At 38.1% G+C, this 26594-nt stretch overlaps 1 protein-coding gene across 7 annotated transcripts in view; it reads left to right on the top strand.

Annotated features, from left to right (window-relative positions):
- The window catches only part of diaph2 (diaphanous-related formin 2), a 350703-nt gene that overhangs the window by 196039 nt on the left and 128070 nt on the right, over positions 1–26594 (top strand). For all 7 annotated transcript variants that reach the window (XM_043256805.1, XM_043256804.1, XM_043256807.1 and 4 more), the window contains 3 exons: positions 2329–2423; positions 17486–17587; positions 21009–21248. In XM_043256805.1, the coding sequence (XP_043112740.1) occupies positions 2329–2423; positions 17486–17587; positions 21009–21248 (437 nt within the window). The remainder of the gene's footprint in view (positions 1–2328; positions 2424–17485; positions 17588–21008; positions 21249–26594) is intronic.

Raw genomic sequence — 26594 nt, 5'->3', positions numbered from 1 at the left:
CTGTCATCTCTCTCAGAGAAAGGAAAGGGGAGGTGGGACAGGAAAGCAGAAAGAGATTGTGTAAAATAATCTTAAATCCTAAATAAATAAATAAATATATATATTTTTTTAATTTTGCTTTTGTGATGGGAGCTTGATCCAGGGGTGTGAAAATGACCCAAGGTACTTGTGCAACTCAATTCAGCTCTTTACTTGGACAAGAGAGAGTTAAACATACCCCCAGGTATCTATTGCTGTCTTCCCCTCATGCTGAGAGTACAGTCTGTGGGCTGACTGGACAATGCCCACACTTTCATTTTTTGGCCATGAAATTCTAGGAAAACTTGCTGAGTTCATTGATCCTGGGGGCCTGTGAGCAATCCCACACAGACACACACATGATCCCACACATCACTGTGAGTGTAAAGAGAAGCTGGATATTTGTTCTGCTGCTCTGGCCCCGGGGCCCGGGTGTGGCTCCATGCACAGCTGAAACAATAATCCAGATGTGATGAGGAGGTTGTGAATCTCACGAGTGCAGTTAACGTAGGAGGAACCGAGCAAAGCAGGCAACCGCTACACAAAGTCATGCTCCTCTATTAGCACAGATACCCAGCAGAGCTCCGTGGTCCATTAGCATGTTTAACTATCCCAGCATTCTGTTCCATTCTTTGGTCCAACTTCAGAAGAGTCACGTCGGCCCTCCGTCAGCATTTCTTTTTTACACATATAGCAAACTGCATTTAAAACAAAAGTGAGAGTTGCTATAAATTATGCCCGTGTGTGGAGGCGGTTTAGTATTATAGCATTTTTATATATGGGGCAGAAGTGCTCTCTTTGCTTAAAGCTTACATTTTGGCAGACTTGTTAAAGAAAAATAAAAAAAAAATTAAAAAACACAAAATGTGACTAAATCCCTGGGCTGATGAGTACGAGTGGATACGAACGGAAATGAATTATGGGATGCATCTGTCATGGAAAAACTTGTTAGAGGAAAAACTCAGGATAATTCACTCACTGTGAATGTGTAAATTATGCTAATGAATCAACAGATGAGGCGAAAGCATTTGTCGTCCAATTAAATTTTTTTTTTTTTTTTGCAGCAAATATGATAAGTTCTGACTGGGGGTTGTTAAACTCACCACATTCAGTGACTAACCATTTGTTTGTTTATTGGCATGTGATACTCTTGATGATTGGCTCATCATGCTACTGATGGCTGCTCCATTAGCATATCCCTATAGCCAGGCTGTATTGTGTTGTTAGGCTAGTTTTAAAACCTTGCGTGTTTTGGCACACTGAAGCTACAATAAGAATTCCTTCCTATGCCATTGTGTCCGGTTTTTTGCCAGATGAGCCCCCGCTTTGAAATGCCACCGTGTTCTACCTTCATCTCCCGAATAAAAAAAAAAAAAAGCGCAGAACTCTCTTTTCTCTGAAGAAACCGGCATATTGTCACACGCAGATGGCCGACTAATGAATTGCAGAAAATAGAGCATAGTTTCACAGAGACTCAGTCAATCAGCTGGTGGGAATGGTAGTTTATTAAATCACTGTTCATCAGAAGTTGGACCTCGTTCACCTGCACACCAGAGAGCTGGATGGTGGGGTGAGGCAGAAGGGCCTTAGCATTCATTGGCTGATGCAATTCAGAGGAATCTGACCAAATAAATACTTATTTCAGAGAACAGACTCTCACGTATGATCTTCAGTAGATCCACTCAGCCATGCATTCCCATCAAACATTTGCTGAAATAGCTTGGTGGTAGGTGGTACAAAACAAGAGCAGCCCCTTGAATGCTTTCTGTGCTGTGATAATTCCCCAGAACAAAATCAGGTTCTGCTCTGCATTGTTTCCAGACACTACTGGAAAAAAAACTCTTGACTGTTTTAATCTGCGCAAATGTTAAGGTAATTTTAACCTCAATGCAGTGACTGCTTCAGACAGAAATGTACAATTATGTTCGGTCCCCCACTGATGTGCTTTAAACTGCGCACTATAAGCTATATGCTATAATTACAGACTATTCTTTCCTCAGAAGCGGTGGAGGTTATCAAATTCAGCTGTTGGGTAAATTGCACCTGCGGTTCTCTGCATTTCAACCTGGGTGAAAGTTTAAGATGTGCAGTCATTATCTGGTGATAGGGCCCCAAATCTGAGGCTATTTTAGCTGCTTTTATTGTTGCCAGAAAATGTTTCTCTTTCACTTCCAATTGCCCCGAAGTGGAACAAACACTCAAACAGTGTGTTTACCATCCACCTCAGAAGTTATTGACGTTGTCCCATGGTCATTTCTGAACTACAGGGCCAGAAAATAAGTCAATTTTTTCCTTTTTTTTTCCCAACAGCAATTTTCCTGGGATCATTCCGGCTGCCTTATGAAGAGATCCGGGATATCGTGCTGCAGGTGGATGAGGAGAGGCTAAGTGAAGCGCTAATCCAGGTGAGTTGCGTGTGCATAGGCACTTTCACATATAATGCAGCTTGATCCCTACGTTTGAAACCTTTATCCGCTCACAGGGCAATGTATGAAATGCAAACACACCCTGGGCAAAATCCAGTCCAGGTCCAGCTGGTGTCATGTAGATATATTTGTACTCTTCTATTTTTTTATTTATTAATCCTTTTTATTTTATAATTGTTATTGGTTTTATTATAATCTTATGGCTGCTAAATATTTTGTTAATATAAAGGTTACAAAAAAATAGAAATAAAAAAATATATATATTTTTATGTAAACACTCTTTATTTTAATTTAATTGATTAATTCATTTATTTTAGAGTCAGGTTTATGGTTTAGATAGTTTGGAGTCATGAAAATTATTCTTAGAATTTATTCATTTTATTATTATTCTTATTTATTCATTATTTTTACAGGGCATTTAGTTAAAGACAAATCTCAGATTTTTGTGCTATAAAAGAAAGTGTGTGTGTGTGTGAGAACTTCAGACAGAAACACACCAAACCCCTAAACAGATAAATCTGTTTTTTCAAAAGCCAGACATTCATGGGAATTTTCTGAATAGCATTTGTAAAAACGTCCTACGTTTGTCTTTGCTCAGGGATTCGTCATGCTTACTGATGACTGTGTGCATTTGAAAGGCTTCATTAAAGAGACGTCTTTGATGCCAGGCAGTGCTTCGTGTACAATACTCTTGTCTGCTTTCATTCACCAGGCCAGTGGAAGCTCCACTTTCACTCTTTCATAATAGCTGCTTTGGGACAGGACTTGGCAAAACTCCTGCTGCCCCACCCTCCCTCCCACTGCCCTTTGTCTTACAGGCAAGATTGATGATCCTTCAGGAAGCTCTTCACGCCCTGACTGTCTTGGTGGTTTTTGTTCATCTTAAACGTGGTAATTGCAAATGGCATGTGTTTCCTGAACTAAAGATACCTCAGCTGTCTGCTGAAGAGTTGATCTCATTTACATTAGACCACCCTTTGCCTCTAACCCTCTGGTGGCTTTTTCACTACTGTGAATAAGGTGGATTTGAAAGAGTCAACTCTGCTTCACAACTCTGGCAGCTTGGAGTTTATCTCCGAGACCACTAGGGGGATTTGTGACTTTTATTTTAGCTGCTGCTTGGTCCATGTCCAGAATTTATCAGCATTTTTTTCCTTCATCTAGATGAGGGATTTTTGTTGTTTCTGCTCATATTTTTCTCCTTGCTCTTCTTTCAAAGCTGGAGAAAGGTAGAGGAGATAAGGAATATTTAGATGTCCTGGTCAACATTGGCTCTTCCTGGCTGTTACTGGGAGCAGAGATGACCTTTAATTGCCAGGTGGTTTGGGCTGGGTGTGTAGAAGCCTGAACTGAGGTGACAGCCCTGTCGCTCTTTACAGAAGCAGAAGAGCTAAAGTGATGACCTTTTCCCACATTCAGCTGCGCTTTATAGAGGAGATTCATCTGTCAGGTCTGCACACCTCTTTCCCTTGTCTCTATTCTCAGTTTCATCCTTCTTTCGCTCTATCCCTCTCTCTCTTACTCGTCCAAAACCCGCCCTCCACTTTTATCACCTTCATTGCCCGATCGTCATCCCTGGAACTCACATAGCCACGGCATGATATCCTCATCCTTGAGCTGGAGGTAATGCGCAGGCCCGGTTTTATGTCCTTGCACGGTAATGGTATAGGCTTTTTAGAGGTTCTCTGGCAGGACGGTAATGCTTTAGTCGTGCCGACGGGATGTTGGCAGATGCTTGTGGGTGAGCTTGCAGCCACAGACAGACGTGCCTCCAAACCACTCATACAGTATGGATAGAGAGACTCCTGGGTATTGTTCTTTTTTCATTTTTCTTTCTCCTAGGGTAGGAAGATGGTGATTGCTGTTCTACCTTGACATCATTCACACTGCGACTACAAGGAGGACACCATTGTTGAAAACAAAGGAATATGCCAAACTACATGTTGACAAGCCACAAAGCTTTCTGGGAGAATGTCAAATGTCACATAACAAAGACTACATATGGGAGGCACTGTGTTGTTTGCAGGAGGACACCATAAAGCGAATCATAAAAAAAGCAAGACTGGAATATGCCAAACTACATGTTGAAAGCCACAAAGCTTCTGGGAGAATGTCCTGTGGACAGATGAGACAAAAATCGAAGTTTTTGCCAAGGCACATCAGCTGTATGTTCACAGACAGAAAAAATGAAGCAAAAAATAGGAAAGACAGCCAGATGATTGTAAATGTCTCTGTGGTCACTCTCTTTGGAGGATTCAGACTGATCGCATGAAAGAAATGAGCATGGTCTTGTTTATGATAAAATGAGAATATGCTGTTCTATATTCCTTGTTTCAATATGAATTCTCTGTTGAAGCATTGAAAAACTCAGCATTTAATAAGATGGTTATTGAACTTTTGTCAGATTAAAGATTCAATATTCAGTTACAATTTTGTCCACGTCTGATACAAAGTAGAGGGGTTTTGGAATTAATAAGGGCATATGCATATGGATATGCATATGTGGTGTGTGTGTGTATATATATATATATATATATATATATATATATATATATATATATATATATATATATATATATATATATATATATATATATATATATATATATATATATATATATATATATATATATATATATATATATATATATATGTGTGTGTGTGTGTGTATATATGTATATATATGTGTGTATATATATGTATATATATGTATGTATATATATATATATATATATATATGTATATATATATATATATATATATATATATATATATATATATATATATATATATATATATATATATGTGGACTGTTTTCACAAGACTGTTATGATATGTTTTAATGAACATCAGCATCGAAAGTCCTCTGAAGTGTTTTATGTTTTGATTTTAAAAACTTTTATACATTTATTACACTATACTTTATATTATATGAGCATTGAATCAAATTGCAAAACAATCCTTCTCAGAAATTAGTTAAAAATAGTAAATGCTAATGTGAGGGTGTTTCTAATGCAATATCAATGGAAGAGACAGCAATTCTCATTTTCTTTAAATTAATTTTACTTTAATTTTCCTTCAAATTACAGTTGTCTGCCCTCCTTGCTACCACTTATCATATCAGAATTGAAAAAAATACCAAATCAAATTCATCATAGCACCTCAGTACGGTACATGTCTGTACTGCAGCACGATAATGCGAGTAAAATAGGAATACTCCAAGTCTCAATACGATTTGTTTACTTCGAGCCTCTGTTTACATGGTAGACTGTTGTCTTAATCGTGTTAAAATTTAAATATCATTGTTCATGTAAACGTACTCAGGTTTTACTTTCACAAATCCTTCCTGTACATTCTCGCAACGCACATTCGCCCATTAAAATAAAAGCCTTCTGTGACTCAGCATAAACTCTGGTGTAAGTGCCATTAAAGAAGAAAATGCTGTAAATGATGTCTCCGTGAGGGCAGCAAGTGTTACTAAACAATCACCTACATCTGTGTTAGAGCTGATTGGTTCAGTTGGCTCCATCCTACACATACAGTACTCCTCTAGCTCCATCGGATCATACATGCAATGCACAGATCTGTAAACCCCAGCAGGCTTGCCAGGGTGTAGCATCCATACAGTAGGCGTGTGAAGCCTCTCATCTAACGCTTGCCTGCACAGCCAAGCACTCAAACACTTACTTTCCATTGTCTGGAGAAAAATGCAATGCCTCACTCAGACGCTCTCTCTCGCTTGCTTTCTTTCTCTCTCTGACAGGATGAGGCTTAGCCTCTTTCTTTTTTATTTTTATTTTTGACTCTGTCCCTCTTTTTTCATTTTTTTAAGTTCTTCTTGCTTTGTGGATGTCATTCCACATTTTCTCATCACGCAAGCAAAGAACCGTCATCCCACTGACAACAAAGGGCCTGCAAAACAATCAGATAAAAAAGCATTTATTATAGTGTCTGGTCCAGCCAAAGGTCCCCATAAAAAGGCAGACGTGCTGACAAAGAAGCTGTGCCCCATTGTAGATGTGCGACACAGACAGAAGAGAAAGGGACTGGGCACGTGCAAAAGAGACCAAGGTCTGTACGCCACCATTGTGCTCCCATCTTTCAGAACGCCTGCTTCACAACCCAAAAGGAGCTAGGTTCAGCCACGCTCTGCTTTGTTAAAGCCACCAATGAGGCCACAACCTTACATCTTCCACCCAGGCAAATCCTCTTCACTCTGCATCATGCTTTTATATTAATACACGTCCATTTCTTTCATGCTCAGCTGAGTTCGGCAGCTGCTCCCTGCTGACCCCATACGAAATGTGTGAAGATAAGGCTGTAGGTTTCTTTACAGCACTTTTTTGATACCGCTAAATCTCAGTAATCAGTTTAGACGATAATTAGAGAAACAAACCCCGGGATTTCTCGTTCACTGCCAGGGAGGCAGTATCTTAAGTTTGCGTTCTCCAGTGGTGTCTTAATCTCTCAAAGAACCCTTCCGCAGCCCTCCGGGAAGACTTTAATGCGGGGATAGTGGTTTTTGGTTCAATGCCCTTGTACCGCTGATGCCAAAAGCACAGTAAAGCCAAAAGCCAGAACAATGCAGATATCATTAATAAGCTCTCAAAGGCTCTGGCCCTCTCTGAAATAATGCACCAGTGGCATTATAGTGTGCTGAGGATAGGACAATAGACAAACAGACCACACTCCGATGCAATGCAATATGATGATAAACAAAGTAACAGGTTAGTCTTGATAAAGGAGGGGAACGGCGAGGGATAAACAAGGATTTTGTCAGCAGTTTTCTCGGGAGAGGAGTTTTAAAGAACAATCTTGCTACCTAATCTTTACTTTCACATGGATAGATGTTTCTTATTCTCACTTTCTCTCTGGCTCGTTTTCTATACGAGGGTTGTACTTAGGCACTGTTCTGGCCTGGAGCAAAACTTTATCTCGGAATTCTAATAAGCTTTTCTATCTACATCATATTCAAGATGGACTCAACCTTTGTACTCTTTGTATAGCGCTATCAACAGGGAGCTGTGTAATGAACACTAATAGCTTTCATTTGAAAATGACCCAGTGCACGTCTCTCTTCTTAGCTCACATGCTCTCATTATGGCAGGGCTAACCTCAGTTCAGCTCTGTTAATGCGTTCAGTGAAAGGCCAGTTATTCACAGGAAATAGTACCGTGGGCTTTGATACTCCTGCTGTGGTTTTGTGTGATCTTCTTTTTCAAACTTCAAACCAAACTAAAAATATCAGCATATCTATAATTGGACAATTTGTTAAATATTATGTTTAATTCATGTCCCGATGAAGTGCTGTTAATTGCTATCCAGGTTTCTTCTTTCATTAGTTTCACAGATATCTCTGTGAACTTGCTTCATGTGCGCATTGGATGCTGAGCCATTTAACAGTCATATACAAGCATTTTTAATTTGCATCGGCTTAATATGTAATAGAAAGAAGTATACCTGAATGAAGATATGCAATCAAAATATTGTGGAAATGTTGTATAGTACATTAGATTTTGTATTTGTTGATTTTACACTCATTCATTCAAGGCATTTGCAGTTTGAAACTTCTATTGTAAATACTTTAATCAAATTTTTAGACCATATTAGAGCATATTTAGAATGTTGATTTATTCAATAATTGGTGTCCAAACTTTGACTAAAATGTTAATAAAATAAAATGAGACAAAATAAGGCTATTGTTCAATTTAATTTAGTTTGGTTTAATTTAAATTGATTTAATGTAATTTATTATTTAATTTGAGTTAATAATTCATTGTTTATTTTATATTTTCCAGTTTTATCAGTCCCTTTTTTTATTATTCTTTGTTTAAAGTGTTTCACAAAACCATGCCATTTTCAGATGTTTTTGATAAACAGAACAACAGATCAAAGTTAAAATCTTTCTACAAATCAATCAATATTGACCTCCTCGTTATTACATGAGAAAAAAAAAATGTTGCACGACTGTTGACATCTTTATTATTTATCAGGTCAGTCAAAATAAAATAGTTCTATTTTTTTTTATCATTTTAGATCACTTTGTTTTTGTTTTGACATTAAAGAGTCTGTCTGTTGCCCGTTGATCGATATCAGAAAGGCCATATCCACAAATCCACAGTGATCCACTGCTGTGACACAGCAAAAGCAGAAAAAGTCCAAGGGAGTGAGTACTTTTGTCACTATATGTGGTCATGCACTTGATTTGAGCATGTTAGATCTTAGCCCTGTTCTAGAAGTCAGTGAGATGGCCCTGACTACCTATCTCTCATGGTGCTCTCTGACTGTCTCCATCAACACAGACTGCAAACACCCAAGAGGTTCTCTCAGTTCCCTCTTAACACTGCCTATTACTGGTCGGTCTGCACTGTTTCATGTACTGATCTTTAGCAGGACTCTGTCTGCCTGTCACTGTGGAAAGTCCTCTCCCTCACACAAGCAGCGTTTTCAAGTGTATAAGAAAGTCTGTAGCATGACTGAAGTATGTTAATCACAGTGTTGTTGGGAACACATCACACAACCCCAACTGTGTATTTGACAGCCAATTCACCTCAGAGACCCAGTGATGTCATCTCTACAATGTGTGTCATTGCGTCGACTGAGCTGCAGAGCGGTGTCACTACGCAGTGTCGCTACGCTTCTGTAATTATGTATCATAGATGGAATAAAAACTGCTCGTTTTTGAATGGCATTCCTCACCACATTAGTATGCTCCTGCAGTACCTTCTACTTGTTATGAATTATGCCAATCATTCCTTAGGATTCATCCCTATTGACCGTTCGACTACTGCAAAGGAAATGTACCAATGTAACATGTACCCTTGTGCAATTCAGTATTCAAAGGAACTCCATACTTCCCATTTTTCTCATTTTAGCACCTCATGTATTTTTGATTCCTGAGTTGATAAGATGGAAATGTGCGACGCTCGATCCTGTTTCACTCCTTCCTTGTGAAGTATGCTTTATGAGTCCCTTTGGTCTGAATACTTTCCAAACTGCAGATTTTTCATTCATATACCTACTCTGGACTGCATAACTTAAGGCCCTTTTTCAAAGCTTCTGTTGCGTTCAGGAGCAATATTAATAAATAGTAAATCATGCCAAAATATTAGGGCCCTCCTATGATATGTGATGTTAATGTAGGCTTAATTTTTTTTTAAAGGAAACCCAATCCCCACCATCATTTACTGACTACAACATGTCATTTATTATACATTTTTTCCTCTTCTTCTTTTGTTGAAAACCAAAAATATATTTATTATTGTTATTGTTTTTTTTATTGTTTTTTTAAATGAAAATTAAGATTTGATAAAAATATATATTTCGGTTCATTTTATGTAACTCTTGGATCAGTCTCTGTTTATTGTTATTATTCAGTCATCTCTCCTTGCAGTCTCTTTTTTTCCACTCAAAGCATCGTAACGGCATCTAATAAAGTATGTAGCGCAATGCTTAATGTGTTATGATGACAAATAACCACACTCTCTGTTCCACGTGATACAAGACCACATTGTTAGAGATGACAGTATCGCATTCTCAAGTCCTTACATATCTGGCATCGCATTAATAGCTTATTAGGGTGATGTAAGGTAGCGTCCTTGACTGAAATCTTCGTAGCATTTTCTGAGAAGCCCGTTGTCCATCTTGACGTATGCCCTGTCAGCTCTCCCTCCCACTGTGCCTCACCTCAGTGCTGCTACGGCCTTCTCAGCATGCTTCTGGATAGTCATGCCTGTTAGGTGTTCCGTGTTTGCCCTTGCTTGTTATTATTGTTTATCTTGTTTGTCAATCACCCGGATCGTCTGCCATTTCGGCTTTGCCTTCATACATATTCATGAGCCCTCATTACCTGCCCTGCTGGTTGGTTGCAGGGCATGGTGACGGTACCAGCCTTTGTTCTCCAGGCTAACAACAGGTGACTGGAGCAGGCTGGTGTATTGTTACCTGTCATTGGAATATAGTAAAAAGTACGTTCAGGACAGGATGAGAAGTACAGAGGTGTGCCAGGCTTCCAGATTAATGGCTTAGCAGAAAAGACTGCTCACCCTCATGAGTTTAATTGAAGCTTTGTTTTGGCACAGCGGTGGTATGCTCTACTGTATGAAATGCAAATTCAGTTGCAAAACAACATTGTGTAGTGCTGATAGAGTATGTAGGAATGTATATAAGACAGAAAAAAAATTGACAGACAGCTCAGGTGTTCATGCTCTCAATATTCATAAAAAAAGTCCTTAAAAAGACAAAATTAATGTCATGGCAGGTCTGTCAGCTTTGCCAGCTCTATCCCTCACCAACCCAAATATAATCCATTTTTTTTATTTCTCATTTAGTTTAATGCGATTTTGGAATCTGTCATCCTTGGTTTGTCGCCTGTCAGTTTCCAACTGTGGCTAGTGTCTGTGACAGTCTGAGGTGTTAGTTCGATTTAGGGGAGTAGAGATCCTTTTTGGATCTGTCAACGCGCTGCTCTCTAGATTAGCTTAATGCCAACTGCACAACCCTCTAATGTGTCGCATGTTTTGCCCGTTGATGAAAATTACCCTCCTGAGTGGCTGCGGATGTGTGTTTTCTGTTTATCTGAAAGGCCGTGTTTACACCTGGTATTAGCATTCAGGAGTGAACAAAGCTAAATACGGATGAGAACGGGCTCGAGTTTGTCCACTTTTGACCACTTTCAGAGGTCGAGAACACATTTGACTGGATTGTGCTTGTAGTGCGGATGCTCATTTGGTCAAATGCATTCGAACAGCCACTAAATACCACAAACTCTCTGCTGACTGATGAAATGAAAATTCTGTTAATTACATTCATATTGTTCCAAACCCTCAAGACATTTGTTTATCTACACAACACAAATTCATATTGTTTTCTTTATTTTGCAAAGTCATCTTATTGTGAGAGTTTTATTTTTTTCTGCTGTGATTTGGAAAATATCAATGGTCATCTTGCATGCACACAACATATCATTCATAGCATTTCTAAATGTTAATAGTCCTATGCTGGTTCCAACAATTTAGTTCTATATATATGTAATTTTTTTTTTTTTTCCGTTCTTTTCTATATATATATATATATATATATATATATATATATATATATATGTGTGTGTGTGTGTGTGTGATATTTTTTCTTATTTAAAAATAGACTATTTTGTAGTTATAAAATGTACTAAGACCAGTGGCAAATTAAAGTTGCGATTTGCTAGGCCAAAATGCTTAGGAACTATACTCTCATTCGGGCGTAGTAATCAAGGATGTTTGCTGCCATACCATGACCGCAGCAGGGGCAGAAAATAGTTCCCAGCTTGCAAGAGATGCTTCCTGTGCAAGTAAGAGGGTCTGGCTGTTTTCAGGCGCTGCAGAGATTGGCTGAATATATTCCAAATCATTAAAACTAAACTTATTAACTTTGGAGCAGTTGGAGAATGAGCCCATTTCCAAAAAAAAGTGGAGGGTACTTTGCATCATTTTAAATGATACGTGCAGAATGTTTTTGTGTTTTAGTTTTTTGTAACATAAACCTTTTAAAAATAATTTTGTAAAAATGATATCTATATTATACAAACCTATTTCATGATAATAGATGGAAAGATCAGACAAAGCTAACCTAAACTGACCCATAGATCCTTTCTTACTCCAAAGTGGACAAAAGAGAGGGTTTAAGACACTAGGTGTGAACGGGAATGTGTGATCCCATCGACCAAAGCACATCTTAATGCCAGGTGTGAACTGAGACTACATCCACTGCTTATTAGTTCTTTGCACCTCACCTTAAGTATGTTGTGATAGGTTGATATTCCTTTAAAGCTATTAAATCTTTGACTTTTGCTGTCTCCGATATGTATATGTTCTTAAAATAGTCAGCCGTGTTTCGGTGCAAGTTCTGGGGAGGTGTGTGATCACACTGACAATTGGAGTGCTGTATTATTAAATCGAGACGCAGCTGTGATAAAATTATGACCTAATTTCGTAGACTAATGCCGTATTGCTCCCTAATTGGATAGAAGCTGTTTGCATTGACAGTGTCATGATAATTACCCTACTTATTTATTAGCATTATTATTATTTTTTTCTTTCCTGTAAGTTTGATAAGGACTGCGTGTGTATTAGGTTTCTGAGAGATAAGGTGACTAACTGAACACGTGCAACTCTGATGTCAGGCTGAATCATGCGCTCTACATTACATGGAAGAACAGATTTTCTCTAATCTCGAGCCATTTATTGCTCTTTCTCAAAGGGGCAGCTCATTGTGCCATTTATGTTATATGATACATAAGCTTTTTTAATGAGATCAAAATATCCTCATCGAAATAAGGTTGTTATGTGCGTGAGTAAAATATTGACTGAAACGGACAAATATACCCATCATGAATTCATATTTTGAGCCTGTCTGGGTATGTTTGAGAGTTCTCCGGTATTGATTTAAACAGAGGTCCCTGAAACGATTTACCGAAAGCTGTTGCCGAGACCTGCTGAGACGGCACAGCAGGAAGGCGACTGTATACTGTTTCACATGTTTGCTTGGCCAAGAGAAGGACTGAGTTGCATGTGGCGTCCCAAAAAAATGAAGAACAGATCAATTAAAAGAGAAAAAAAAAAAAAAAAAAGAAAGGGTGAACAGACAATCTGTCAGTCCTATCCACAACAGACCTGACTGGCTCAGACGAGGAGTTCTGTGTTTGGCATCACATACAGGCAAGGTTACAGCCCCCCGTGCACCCCTCCTTTTGTGAATTCTTTCAGTTTAATAAAGAGTTTATTGCTAGGAGAACATTTTTATTGATTGTGCTGTCCCTGGGAGGGTAATTTGAGATTTGTTGATCTTCCCTCGTTTCTGACTTTACCGTTGGGCATATGCTCTGCTGAGCCGAGGAGAGACGTCCGTGGGAGTAATTTATTTCCATCTACCCAAGCATGGTGCGCTTGTTGTAATGGCTGTTCTCTTTCACCCTGCCTGTACTGTGCAGTCTCGCTCGTGGGGCGATATTCAGATCGTGGTAAAAACGCAACTTGTGTTTGGAATTAATTAATTTACATTAGTTTCACTTAGTCAGAATGATTCATTTTTTTGAAACCTGTTTTGTCGCATGATGCCATCCATGTATCAATATAGAAATAAAATAAAGTATAAAATAACAAATTCTTAATGGGGATGCACAATTTATCAGTGCCATATTGATTAGATTACCTTTATAATGTAATGTTCAATTGTATATAATCTATTCCCCTATTTTTATGTTATGTTATCTATCTGTCTGTCTCTTTGTCTCAGTGGCATATTGATTATTGGTTGATATTACAGATTTTTTCATTTTAATCTAGGTTGTTAAAATTTCAGTGTTTAATTATGGATGCTCATTTTTACATTTAAATTACTTTTGCCATCATCTAATGCAAAGTTAATCTTTAATAACACTATGAAGTGTAATCATTTGCAGATCTTAAAATGAAAATTATTCTTCCAATAATATTTTGAAAACGGTTTAATTTATTAGGTATTGGGCATAACAATTGCAATAATTATTAACTGTTATGGGGCTGAGTTTTTATATTGGTCTCTATTGGTGTGTGTGTGTGTGTGTGTGTGTGTGTGTGTGTGTGTGTTTAAAACAAGCCTTAACTTTTGGCAGAGATATTTGTCAAAATGAGGTTCATTCTTCACATAGGAAATGGAAGGTGTCATTGCAAGATAAAGTATTCCATGCTTTGCACTTTGTTGAATATTGCAGATTTAGGCAAATGTCTTCAGGGTATTCAAACCGTACAAAAAATGACGTACTAGACACAATATTCATACTATACTGTACACTGCTGAACTTGTGAGAGTAGTATGGTGATATGCTAATCTGATCATAGCTGGGGTGTCTGTCTTGACTAAAGACTTACAGTTGTTAACTTGGCATAGGTTGATTGTGTGACTGGAATATGTCAACCTCAGAGATCAAAGTATACTGCTGGAAGCCTCACAGATATTGTCATCAGTCAAAATATTTATGGATTCTGAGCCTTGTCTGTCTCACTTTCCTTCTCTGTATCCTCTTCCAATGCTGGATTAATTCCTGTATCATTTAAGAACTTGGCAGTCATTACACTTGCAGACTCTCCTTGTTTTAACAGTTACATGGAAATGTACCAAAGCAAAAGTAATTGCACCTTAATACGGTGCTGCACTCAACATTGAAATTGCAGTTTCCCACTGACATTAAGGCACTAGCATTGCTCAGTTAATGCGCACTCTCATTTATTGAGGATATATATATATATATATATATATATATATATATATATATATATATATATATATATATATATATATATATGTGTGTGTGTGTGTGTGTGTGTGTGTGTATATGTATACTTGTTTATGCTACATTGTGGGGACCAAATGTACCGACAAGGATAGTAAAGCCTGAAATGTTTGACATTGTGGAGACTGGCCTCACGAGAGAAAAAAAATAAATTATGGAATGTTTATCTGAACATGTAACAGTGCAAACTGTATTATTTGAAATATTATTGATTAAATCAAAGTGCATTTTACTTACCAGAACAATGTTATAAAAATTACATTATTGTACTAATAAATGCATTTATTTATTTATTTGAATCAATTAGAAGTAATAGCTATTTGGCTATTTATTAGCATTGTTTTGTCTGTGGTAAAGGACAGTTGTTAAAAGGAAGGAAACTTTGCGTTTTGATTAAAGAATACAAAAAGCAAACTTTTTTAACTTAAAAATAACATGCTCTAATGAATTTCAGGAACATGCGTTGTGGAAGTAAATAAGGTCATGAAATCTGAAACGACATTGAGACGAGCAGCGTCTTAAAGAATAAAGCGTGACAGCATGCATGTATCTGGTCCTGCGGAGAGAGTCCAAATGGCTGGATTATTAGCATAGCATGCATCGTCTGCTAGGGCCTGTGCTCTGCTAACCCCCCTCCCAGATGCAGATTGAGTCTGGAGGCCTGGAGAGAGAAGACTGATTCATTCAGGGTTCACCCGCCTCTTACCAACCCTCCCATATGGCTCTGCTTGCGTGTCATTTACTCAATATGCGGGACTCCGATAATTATGTAAACCGTAGACGAGCGTATTAACAATTAACCACGTTCTCTCTCCTTTCTCTTTAGCCCCATTTGTTACATCTTCCCTCCGTCTCTGCTCCATTTGGCGGGTTGTCCTATAGATGCCTTTGGAAAAGAGGCAGCGGCAAATCCTAATCGCTTGTCTCGTCTCTGCAAGTGGCGATGGAGAAATACAACTCCAATAATGAGATTTGGCGGCACATTAGCAATGATGATTGCTGTGGCTGAATGGTGTGCTGCTGTGTTGTTGCGCTTCATTCAAAATCAATGATACATTGTTTAGGGGAGCTTTGTTCCTCAGCCGAACCGCCAGGCTAATGTTCCTCAGACTCTTTCAGACATAGAGAAAGGCCGTTTTACCGTAATCCCTCCCCCTAACGTTTGCTGCTCGATTGCAGGCTTTTTCTTTTTTTTTTTTTTTTTTTAAACATCTCAAAGCCTCTCAGCGCATTTATTTAATTTAACATCTGAGATGATGGAGTCAACCGTCAGTTTTATCTCATTGTCCAGACAATTACAGGCTTCTGACACATTTTTATTTTAGGCTAGATTTGCTTTGAACCAGGTAAAGTGGATGTGCTAGGCACCCTTAAAACACACACAAAAATTGCCTTTTGCTTATGCATATATTCATCTATTCCAGAAAGAACAAAGCTAATGATTATCTCATCAAAAGCAAGTACACGTCTTGTGGATAAAAAAAAAAAAAAAATGCAATGCCCGTCTGAGAATAGTAGCAAACTCACTGGAGTTTAAAGGCCTAGTTTATAGTAATATCACATTTTCTTTCTTTTACTCGTTCTCTTTGTACACGAGAGATTCTTATCCATTATTTATTTGAGTAAAGTTCATAAAAATCTCACAGCGCTAGAAATACTCCATTTTGTTCAAGATCCAGGTGTCAGTGCATTGGCTTTGTGTTGCGTCAGACTTATTATTGTCAGCAGGACATTTGAAGTTATTTCAGAGAAAGACCACATAAAAGCATTTAACTGGGTTTAGGACATGCTTCCAACAGGGAGGACAAGAAAGACCGTTATTGTTAATGTTTCAGTTGTGTACTTACAGTGTAGTGAAGATATGACACGCAAACCAGCCATCTAATTAGCTGGAACTTGTAATATGTTGGTAACCCAGCAAGAGTCCAAGCATGCTTGCTTATGCCAACCAAAGTAGAGGACATAGAGAAGTAGTCTACCCATGGAAAGGGCACTTCTTCTTTGGAAAAAAAAAGAAAAAAAGGTTTTCATGCTTTTTTCATTTACTTATCTGACCTTTATAAGCACAATTAGCATTTAGAAAAAAATGAAGGTTCTCTCACTCGCCCACATCACCTACAGCAGGCTTTTACTCTTAGAGGTAATTGCAAAGTTGGACAGGCAATATGAATCTATTTTTGGGAAAAGGGAGGCAATAGAGTTCCTGACATCTGTAAAGTGGCAAACTTGGCTCAGATATGCCCTTCCGTCTCGAATTGTCTGAAAGGAAAAGAAAGCCATAAACATCAGGGACATTTCAGTGACATATTAAATGATGTGGGGGTGGGGGTAGGGGTGGTATTTATTCCCTCATTTCTTAGAGTCACCTTGAACGTCATTTGCTCAGCACTGTAAAACTCTGAACCTCGGCTGATCTCCAAGAGTAATACTGTGCCGCGGTGAATTTTCCTTGGAGGGCTCCGGCTCTATCCGCCAACATGTTAGAAAGCTGACGAAAACAAAGATGGAGTCAAGACCAACATGAATATTTCCCCTTGAATTGAACTACCATAGATTTTTAAAGCCCAATCAGCCCGTGCTTGCTTTAAAAAAGGGGTGTTTTTCCACTCTCTCTGCAATCTGAGAATGGAAGTGTGCGGTAATAGGGAAAGATGTGAACATTAGGAAGTCTCTATGTGAATCTGTGTTTTCTCCTGTGGCGCTGATGGGTGTGTTTCTACATTTTTCTTTGCAGAACCTGATCAAAAACCTTCCTGAGCAGAAGGAGCTAAGCAATCTGGCCGAGCTAAAGAACGAATACGAGGAGCTTTGTGAATCTGAACAGTTTGGAATTGTGGTGAGTACTAAGACTGTAGTAGTTTAAATCACTAGCACAACTTCAGCACATTTCAGGGCTCAGTTTACAAATGAGATTATATATATATATATATATATATATATATATATATATATATATATATATATATATATATATATATATATATATATATTTATGTATGTATTTATTATATGTACTATTATTATAATAATAATAATAATATTATTATTATTATTATTATTATTATTATTATTATGCTAAAGTCTGAAATCTTTAGATGTTTTCACAAAGAAAAAAAATATTAATGTGGCACATGGAATTGGAACGCACATTTTATTAAAACACCATAATTTATTTTGCTAAATTGCTAAATTGGAAACACAGCACCAAATACTTTATATCAAATCCATTATTACAAAAATAAACATGGTTTTGCAGAAATTACTGGAACCACCTCTGAGTCAGTGTTCTTTCATTGCTTTACATCTAATGAGCTGAAGTGCATATTTAGTGCATCTGTAGTACTGCACTATAATCTACTGCAACTGTTCCACACGCTAGCTGATCTTTGAATTCTAATAAGTCATCAGTAAATGAATATGGATGACACAGTGAACAACCATCTGTTTCAAGCAATTCTGTAATTTAGCAGCTAAAAAGGTAAATTTGGTTCCTGAATGTTTCGTTATTGGGCAGTATATGGACACAGCTATTTCCACAGATGTGGTGCAGGTGCCAGACACATTGCCCACTTTGAAATGATTCCGTATGTTTTATGAGACCAGAAATAACAACATCATAGGCCAAATGAAACAGTTACACTAAACTTGTTCGCAACCATTGTAATCAACAGCCAAACACTGGGCTTGGCACCAGCACCAATAATTTGGTGAAAAAGAGGGAATCTCACACTAAAAAGCATTTCAATTGCCTATTGATTTTATCTTTCTCATTTTCTTAGTCTTTTCTTCCCCTCTTCCTCTTTCGTTCTCTTTCCTTTGGCTCCGGTTCACTATTTCACCTCTACTTTTCGTCACACTCCAGCGCATAACCCTTCACACATCTCTGTTCCTCTTCTACCTATTTCTCTCCTCCACTCTCTCTCTCTCTCTCTCTCTCTCTCTCTCTCTCTGATACTAAAATCACCCTCCTTTCCATTTTTGTTGTTGTTCACACCAATAGCTCTCTACTTCTCTGTGAAGGATTTTGAGCTGAAAAGCAGAATGGGGGGCAGTGAGAAATTAGGCACAGAGAGAGAGAGAGAGAGAGCGTGCTAGAGAAAGAAGACTGCCTTCAGGCTCCATGCAGGATCAGCGCTATTCAATATATAAAGAGACTCAGTAATGTATAATTAAAAGGCCAAGAATATAAAGGGCATTTTTTATGACAAGTCAAATCTGGTAGCCTGGTTGTGACTGACAGAAGCTATGATTTTGATGAATAATAAAGAGTGAGGCAGAGCTTTATTTTACTACAGAGCATGATTAGGTCTCGAGTTCTTTAACTGGAAGGGCTTTTAGACTTCCTTCCTATATTGACCAAATCCCATTAACGTTGGCCTTTGTCTTGACTTCGTCTCAAATATTTAAGATTCTCTCTACATCAGTTAGTTCTGCACAGTGCACAAGTATACTCTTGATGAGGCTCACACCTGGAGTAAATGAATGGTTCACTCAAAAGTAAAAATCTGTTAGCATTCAATCACCCTTGTGTCCTTCCAAACCCCCTTTAACTTTATTACATGTGATGAAAAAAGAGAGCTATTAAGGGAAGATGTTTTTATTTAATTTTGACAAATTAAATTAATCTTTTACCTCATTTGCCTGATATATATATATATATATATATAATTTATTTATTTATTTTTTAATTGTAAAGTGAGAAACTTATGTCCTCTATGATCTACATGTATATTTGTTTGTTTTTATGTGTGGATTTCTTTGTTTTATTTATTTGCTCTTTTGCAAAGTGACCTTAAGTTTAAGAAACCTTAGGTTTTTCCATATAATGAAAAAATTGCTTATTCTTTCAACTATGGATTTGCTTTATCATGGATCTCATAGGTGCAGCTTCCATAAACTTTGTTGTTGTCATGACAACTGGTAACCATCTGGTTTTCCATGAGTTCTTTGAGCAAGAGTAATAAAACTAATAAATCTACATTTTGGGGTATAGCAAATGCACTCTTTCATTGTACAGAAAATAGCATTCTACACAACATCTCCTTTTTTTGTCAGATGGGTTTGGAATTCCATTAAAGGGGAGAAAATTAAGGGAAATGTTTTCTCTACTTTACAGTTGCAGTCGGATGTAGTGCTGTCATGCACATATCTGTCTAGGTTGATGCATATGCATTTCTTCACTGATATTATGGCTTATCTGACAAACCTGCCTTTGACAGCAGATTCACACAGGAATCAATTCAGCGCAGGGTAACAGAACAACCCTCTCGCTATCTGTCTGTGTTGTGTCTTTCACTACCTGAGTCTTTGGAGGGCGTAATGAAGCACGTTGTGACAGTCTCCTCCTGTGACTGAGCTCAAGGCGGGTAATATACAGGCAGGCTGTGGAAGCACCTCATCAACACCACCTCGCACTGCTCCTTGGGGAAATAAGTCACTCTCAGCTTGTCTCCCTCCAGAGCTGTCACCAACTCACCCTCTTTTATTGTGATTTCCTCTTATACAGAGAAATCAAATCTGGATGTGCAGGGAGGAGGTGAGGTGGGGCGGTGAACGGGGGCGTGGGGCCGACTCAGGGTTTTTTTGATCGCCAACTTGCTCATAAAGATGAATAAATGTGAGCGGTAATGGTACATCCTGACTGCATCTCCGGGCTGCCTGTGAGCGTCAGATTATGCAGAAATCTGGAGCGAGAGTGTCTGAGGTCGCCCTCCTCAACAAGCAGCTCCTGTAGGATCCTTGTTGTTGTTGTTTTGTCTCTTCGTTCCTTCCTTTCCTCCTCCTCCTCCTCGCTGTCTTTTAACTGAAATGTCATCTCACTCCAGCACCAAACCAGTTATGTTGTTGCTGTTATTACAGTTAAATGTAATTATAGGTGAACGACAGAATTTGACATTTATTTGTTACAAGATTTGTAGCAAAATTTATGTTTACAGCATTAACACAATTGTACAGGTAACTTCCTAATTTTGTTTATGGGCTTTTTTTGTTACTGTGCCACTGCTCAGACTTATTTAACCTTGTTTCTGGTTTTATTGCAAGTAATTAATCCAGTGTGCAGTATTAAAAGTAAAAAAAAAAATATATAGTTTAGTAAACTGTAATAAAAATGCTGTAACTTGCTGCTTTTTTTTTTTTGCTTTAGGCCAAGTTAAATAGCTATCAAATGAATACTATAACCAATTTCATATCCCAAAAGTAATATTTGTGTGTGTTTAAGAATGCTTGCAGTTTAGGTTGTTCTCTCTCCATTTCAGATGAGCTCAGTCAAGATGCTGCGTCCCCGATTAAACGGGATCCTATTCAAGCTGACATTTGAGGAACAAGTGAACAACATCCGGCCAGACATCATGAACGTGACATTCGCTTGCGAGGAGGTGAAGAAGAGCGAAGGTTTCAGCATGCTTCTGGAGCTGGTGCTGCTGGTCGGGAATTACATGAACTCTGGCTCCAGAAACGCTCAGACATTTGGCTTCAATGTCAGCTTCCTCTGCAAGGTACCAAACAGAGACCCTTTTCTTTGTTTCTGAAACTACAGCTCGTCTGCTTACAATTCTATCACTATGTTGCATTCGTAATAACATCATAATGTCATCATTTAAACCTGTATTTTGTAGACTAGACCAGAAAGCTTCTAGTTTACTAGTTGCCACTTAGCAGATACTTTTATTCAAAGCAACTTGGAGTACTTGGTGTAATTATATTACATGCATAGTATACCAGGAGTAACATAATGGTGATGGATTGTGCATCATCCTATGTGGGACTGGAACCAGTTTACAAATCCAGAACTACTGAGAAAGACTCATGCATACTTAACATCAGGTTAAAAGCATCTGTTAAATTACAAGAAGTCAATTATAAACTTGTTTAAGTAGCGGATTTTCATGAAGCTGAAATAGTAATAGCCATTTTGGGTTTGGTGATTGGTGACGGTAGACAAACTTGGCAGTTTTCCTCCAAAAGACAGTATTCTTCAGAATATTATCTACTCTAATGCGGAAATTGTTTGTTTCTGAGTTTATTTATAGAGCTGGCAGGTAAGCCTCCCTACTGAGATCATTGTAACTGTTACCAGAATGTGTATGAAAGCTGTAACTGCTGTTGTTATGTGTGTAAGATGGACATCTGGCTGTGTGTTTTACAAGCTGATTTGGATGGTGAAGCCATTTGGTCCCGCTATGAAAGACAGCCACCCCCCTGCCGGTGTTCCCAGGCAGCCAGAACTACACCGTCACTCTTAGTTACATCTCTTTGCTGGCCTTGTCATCTATTCGGAGCCATCCCAGATGCTGCTGGGACACAGGTGTCCCAACCACAGGGGTTTAATCTGGAGCCAGTTGTGGCATATCTGAATGGTTGCTCTGACTTTTTTCAATTTACTTTGCAAAGACCACTAAATTACTGTTTAATACAAGAAAGTAATTTTTCAAAAAAGCTATGTCAATTTAATTTAAGAGTGTGATCTTCAGTCAATGTTCGTTTTTACACCACTTTCTAAAACACCACTGTACCAGCACACTCTTAAACATCTGAGCCCTTGATAAACATCTCGCTTGCATGTAAATTGCCACTTGATTAAAAATGTGGATGAGGTTTACGTTGTCAAAAACTGCATGCACATGCATTTTCATGAGGAAGTCCTTCACCTCTTTCTGTCAGCTCCTCTGTTATATTTTTGCTCATTACTGCACTTAAGTAGTTCCAGCGTGTGTTTGGTCCTTGATGTGCGTTTGAGTAGGCTTAACTCCATACCAGCTGGAGTTTGCTCATGGAGATGTTTAAGTTTTGGGGGTTTGAAGGTGACATGAACATTGTGGTTGTGTTTTTCTCTTTTTTTTCATGTTTGTGTTGGATGGTGTTATGGCCCAGAGGGAGTACACCCTTGATGGGTGACCCTGCCCTGAGCATGGGCAGTTGAGTGGGAGAGGATCCAGTGGCCATCAGAGCTCAACGCTTGGCGGTATTTTCTCTGACCTTCGGTGTAAAGCCTGTCCTTGGGTCTTGCAGTAGTGGACTAAAACACTGAGCTCGGTTGTCAGGTGCCAGCAGGGTAGACATCTATATAGTTCTTATCAGCTGTGCTCTGACTCCACATTGTGCACAATGGAGGAGATTTTAAACAAGTTAAACATATAATGACAGTTTATTTACACATTGGCATTCATAATCATGTTGGGTCCTTCCTACGTGATGTATCATTTGTGTTCTTTTTTTTCTTTCTTTCTTTCTTCCTTCCTTCCTTCCTTCCGTCCTTCCTTCCTTCCTTCCTTCCTTCCTTTTTTGTTTCATTATTGCATTCCTCCCTTCATTTTTATTTTCTTTCCTTTTTTAATTGTTTTTTATTTTTATATGTTTTATTATTATTATTATTATTATTATTATTATTATTTATTATTATTTTTTCGCTATGTTCAGTATAGTTGTGTTCTTTTATCCTCTTTGATCAATCTGGATTATTAGCGTTATATTTGTTTCATTGTTTTTTTTCTTTCTTCCTTTCTTCCTACTGTATCTCATAGTATTATTGCATTCTATTATTTATTTTATTTTGTCCATTCTTTCACTATTTATTTCATTATGAGCAGTCTAATGATTTAGTGCATTCATTCTTCCTTCCTTTTTGCCCTTTCAATAGTATTTTCTTTTTCTTTTTTCTTTCTATTTTTTATACTAAATTTACTATTTGAGCAGTCTAATTGTTCAGTATTGCATTCCTTCTTTTCTTCTTCAAGTCTTTCTTTTCTCCCTTTCACCTCTTCTTTCTCTCACCCCTATCCTTTCTTTTGGTCTTTCTTTATTTGAGCTGTCAATGATTCAGTATTATTGCATTCATATCAGTCAGACTCACATTTACGGAACATTAGTGAAGTGCCTGCAGTGCGGACAGCTTTTCGCTTCAGCACTGATTGGGCAGTTATTGATGGACAAAGAGAAATGCCCACATTCTCAATCAGTTCAGTCAAGTAAATGGCCCCCTATGTGGCAGACCTCAGCCTGCTAACGAGCTCATCAGGGAGGGCCGGTCGTGGGCTGACCCGTGATCCGCGACTCTCACATTCACACACTGTACCAGCTGTAGATTTTATTTGCATATTCCTGAAGCTTTTTACAGGTTAACATAGTTGTTATTTCAGAACTGACTCAGAAAGGACTGTTTAAGTCCTTCAGCTTTTATTTTTAAATATCTGGTGTTGTGAAAGAAACAGCCAGTCAGTGAACTAAAAAGTTTGTGCTGTGAAGCTTGCTTTTGTTACTGCTTATTAGACAAACCCAGCTCTGTCAATTTCCAGGACGTGGTAAACAAAGTAAACTGATTCCTACAGTTCTAATCACAGAAGTCACTCCACTCAGACATAATGTATTCAGTTCTGGTATAGTTTTTGAAAATATGTGTTATAGACTTGCTTTGTAAAGCAGGCTTAGCTTTTTATGATGTTGTTTTTTTATGTAAGTACTGGTCACAGTCACTTTTAATATTTAAATAAATATGTATAATTTAGCATCACATCTGGATTTTTTTTAATGACATTAAACATCTGGTTCCTCCTAAATCATCCATGTGTGGCTACATGCACTTTTTGAGATCAAGTAAAACTTGAGCAGAGCCTGCTCCATGCCTGTTTTTTTTTGGGCATGGGTGAAACGTGTTTTCATCTATGGAAATCCAGTAGCTTTGACCATCATCTTTCAGTGACACACAAGGCATCTCGGTTCTTTTAAGCTTCAGTTAACTTTAATCTTACAGAAGTATGTGTGAGTGTAGAAAGTAACCTTCTGTTGTGGATTCTTGACTCCCTGTCACATACTTTTCAAAAAAGTAACTTCTGTAGTGAACATTTGACATATTTCAGGAAAGGTAGACTCAGAGGAATGCACACAAAGATTATGGCAACTTCAAATGAAATCAACCATGTGGGAAAAGGCTTACTCTGCAGCAAAGCCCCTTTCAAAGCTACAAGCATGAAAAGGTGTTAAATTACAGATAATATTCATTAAATCTGGATTTGCTCTCTGCTTTTTGGGGTTGTTTAAGCATGATACTTTCCAGTGAAGATGTCAGAAGAGTTTATAAAGAGTGAACCTTTATTTTGCCTTTTTTAATCTTTTCACTTTGTTAAGCAGATCGGATATGTTCAGTTGGCAGCGCTTTGTAATTTCAGTTCTGTATGTTGCCAGATTGAAGAGAAGAAAGTGTAATATACTAGGCTCCCTCATATATGTTTGCGGTGTCTCTTCGTCATTTCTTGGCTTGTTAGAGATTCTTCCTGCGCCGGTTGTCTTTCTCACAGATCTGGCATGGATGGTGAGCTCACGGACAAATGAACTCCCCGAGCTACCTCGCTCCCCACCCCAAAACTGCCAGAGGTGTAGCCTGGGGCTCTCTGATTTTCACTTGTCATTCTTACTAAGCAAACTTGCCTCATGGCAGGCTCTGAGCTTTTAGATTAGTCTATTGGCTACCGTTCCAGTCCAGGCTGTCTGCCATTGGTAGGTAAAATACGCCAGTCGCCAGCAGCATCTCTGTATCTCTTTCTTCTGCCATGCCCCTTAGCTGCTGTGTGCTGAAGTGTGACTTTCCCATAGTTTCCTTGACTAAAAAACCACACGAATTACTGCTACGAAGATCTATGCACAATCAATGCCTGTAAACTGAAGGTCCTTTGGCAAATTGTGTAATTGAGCAATCAGAGATGACAGTCCTTTAGGTGGTCTGAGATTTCTTGGTCCCTGTTGCCTCTCATGTCTGTTATTAGCTAATTGTTCTTGAGGATTTATATCTTTCGAATGTCTCGATGGAGGATGATTGTTATTCTGTGAAACTCCTCAACATGCTTCAACGAATATTGAAATGGGCCGATTGGGTATGTTCAAGTATACTAACTAGACAGGTCATCTTTCTCTATTTCTCTGTCACTTTCCGTCTTCATATCTTTGTTAAGAATAGAGTTTTAAATGACTGAGTACCTTCTGACACACTGACATTGTACCTCTATGGAAAAAGAACCAATTTCACACATTAACTTTGACTGTATCCTCATAAAGAGATTTTTCTGAAGCATTGGCTGAATACAAATTATAGTATCGGTACAGGAAAGCCCCTTTGCATTATCACAGCGAGGGAACAATTCAATTAGGAATGTAATAGCTTTAGCACCATGAATATTTTGAAGGCTATGACTCACCATGCTTATCCTGACAACAGTGTGGGTTGTGCTTGTAAATTTACATTTTTCAAACCGGTCGCCTAGGTTTTCTTATTGGCAACCCAAGTCCAGACTCATGACAAAAACGGGTGGCCAAGAGGTAACACAACAAGCCACTCTGGCAGCATGCAGTGAGGGCCACCTGATGCCTGCTGTGCTTCATTGCTTTTGCCATAATCCAGCATCACTTCTCTGCTTTGCTAAAACTGATCTGCCCCATGCACGATGCTCAGAGCCAGCGACTGCCTGGATCTTCCACTCTTGATTGTACAACCCCATATTGATACAATAATATCAGTCAATAATTTCCATTATGAGATTATCAGCAGATATCTGTGTCTGCCTGGTTGATGTTAGTTCCCCTTTTTCACGTTTAAAAATGGTACATACAATTTGTACATACAGCATTGCTTTTTTCACATTAATTTTGCTTATTTTTACTTATTATTATTACAATGAAATATTTTAAAATAATTCTTTTTTTAAATTAATGTGGTAACTTGTTAACTATTAACTACAACTCACTACAATTATTAATGTACGCAGCTATGATTAACTATGATTATTAATGTACTGTTTATTAATAGGTAAGGTAGTTGTTAAGTGAAGTTTTTGGTAGGATTATGGATGTAGCAT

Source organism: Puntigrus tetrazona, chromosome 14 (genome assembly GCF_018831695.1).
Source record: "Puntigrus tetrazona isolate hp1 chromosome 14, ASM1883169v1, whole genome shotgun sequence".
Lineage (NCBI taxonomy): Eukaryota > Metazoa > Chordata > Actinopteri > Cypriniformes > Cyprinidae > Puntigrus > Puntigrus tetrazona.
The sequence above is the reverse complement of the archived record's forward strand: the minus strand, read 5'-3'. Positions and strand labels throughout refer to the sequence as shown.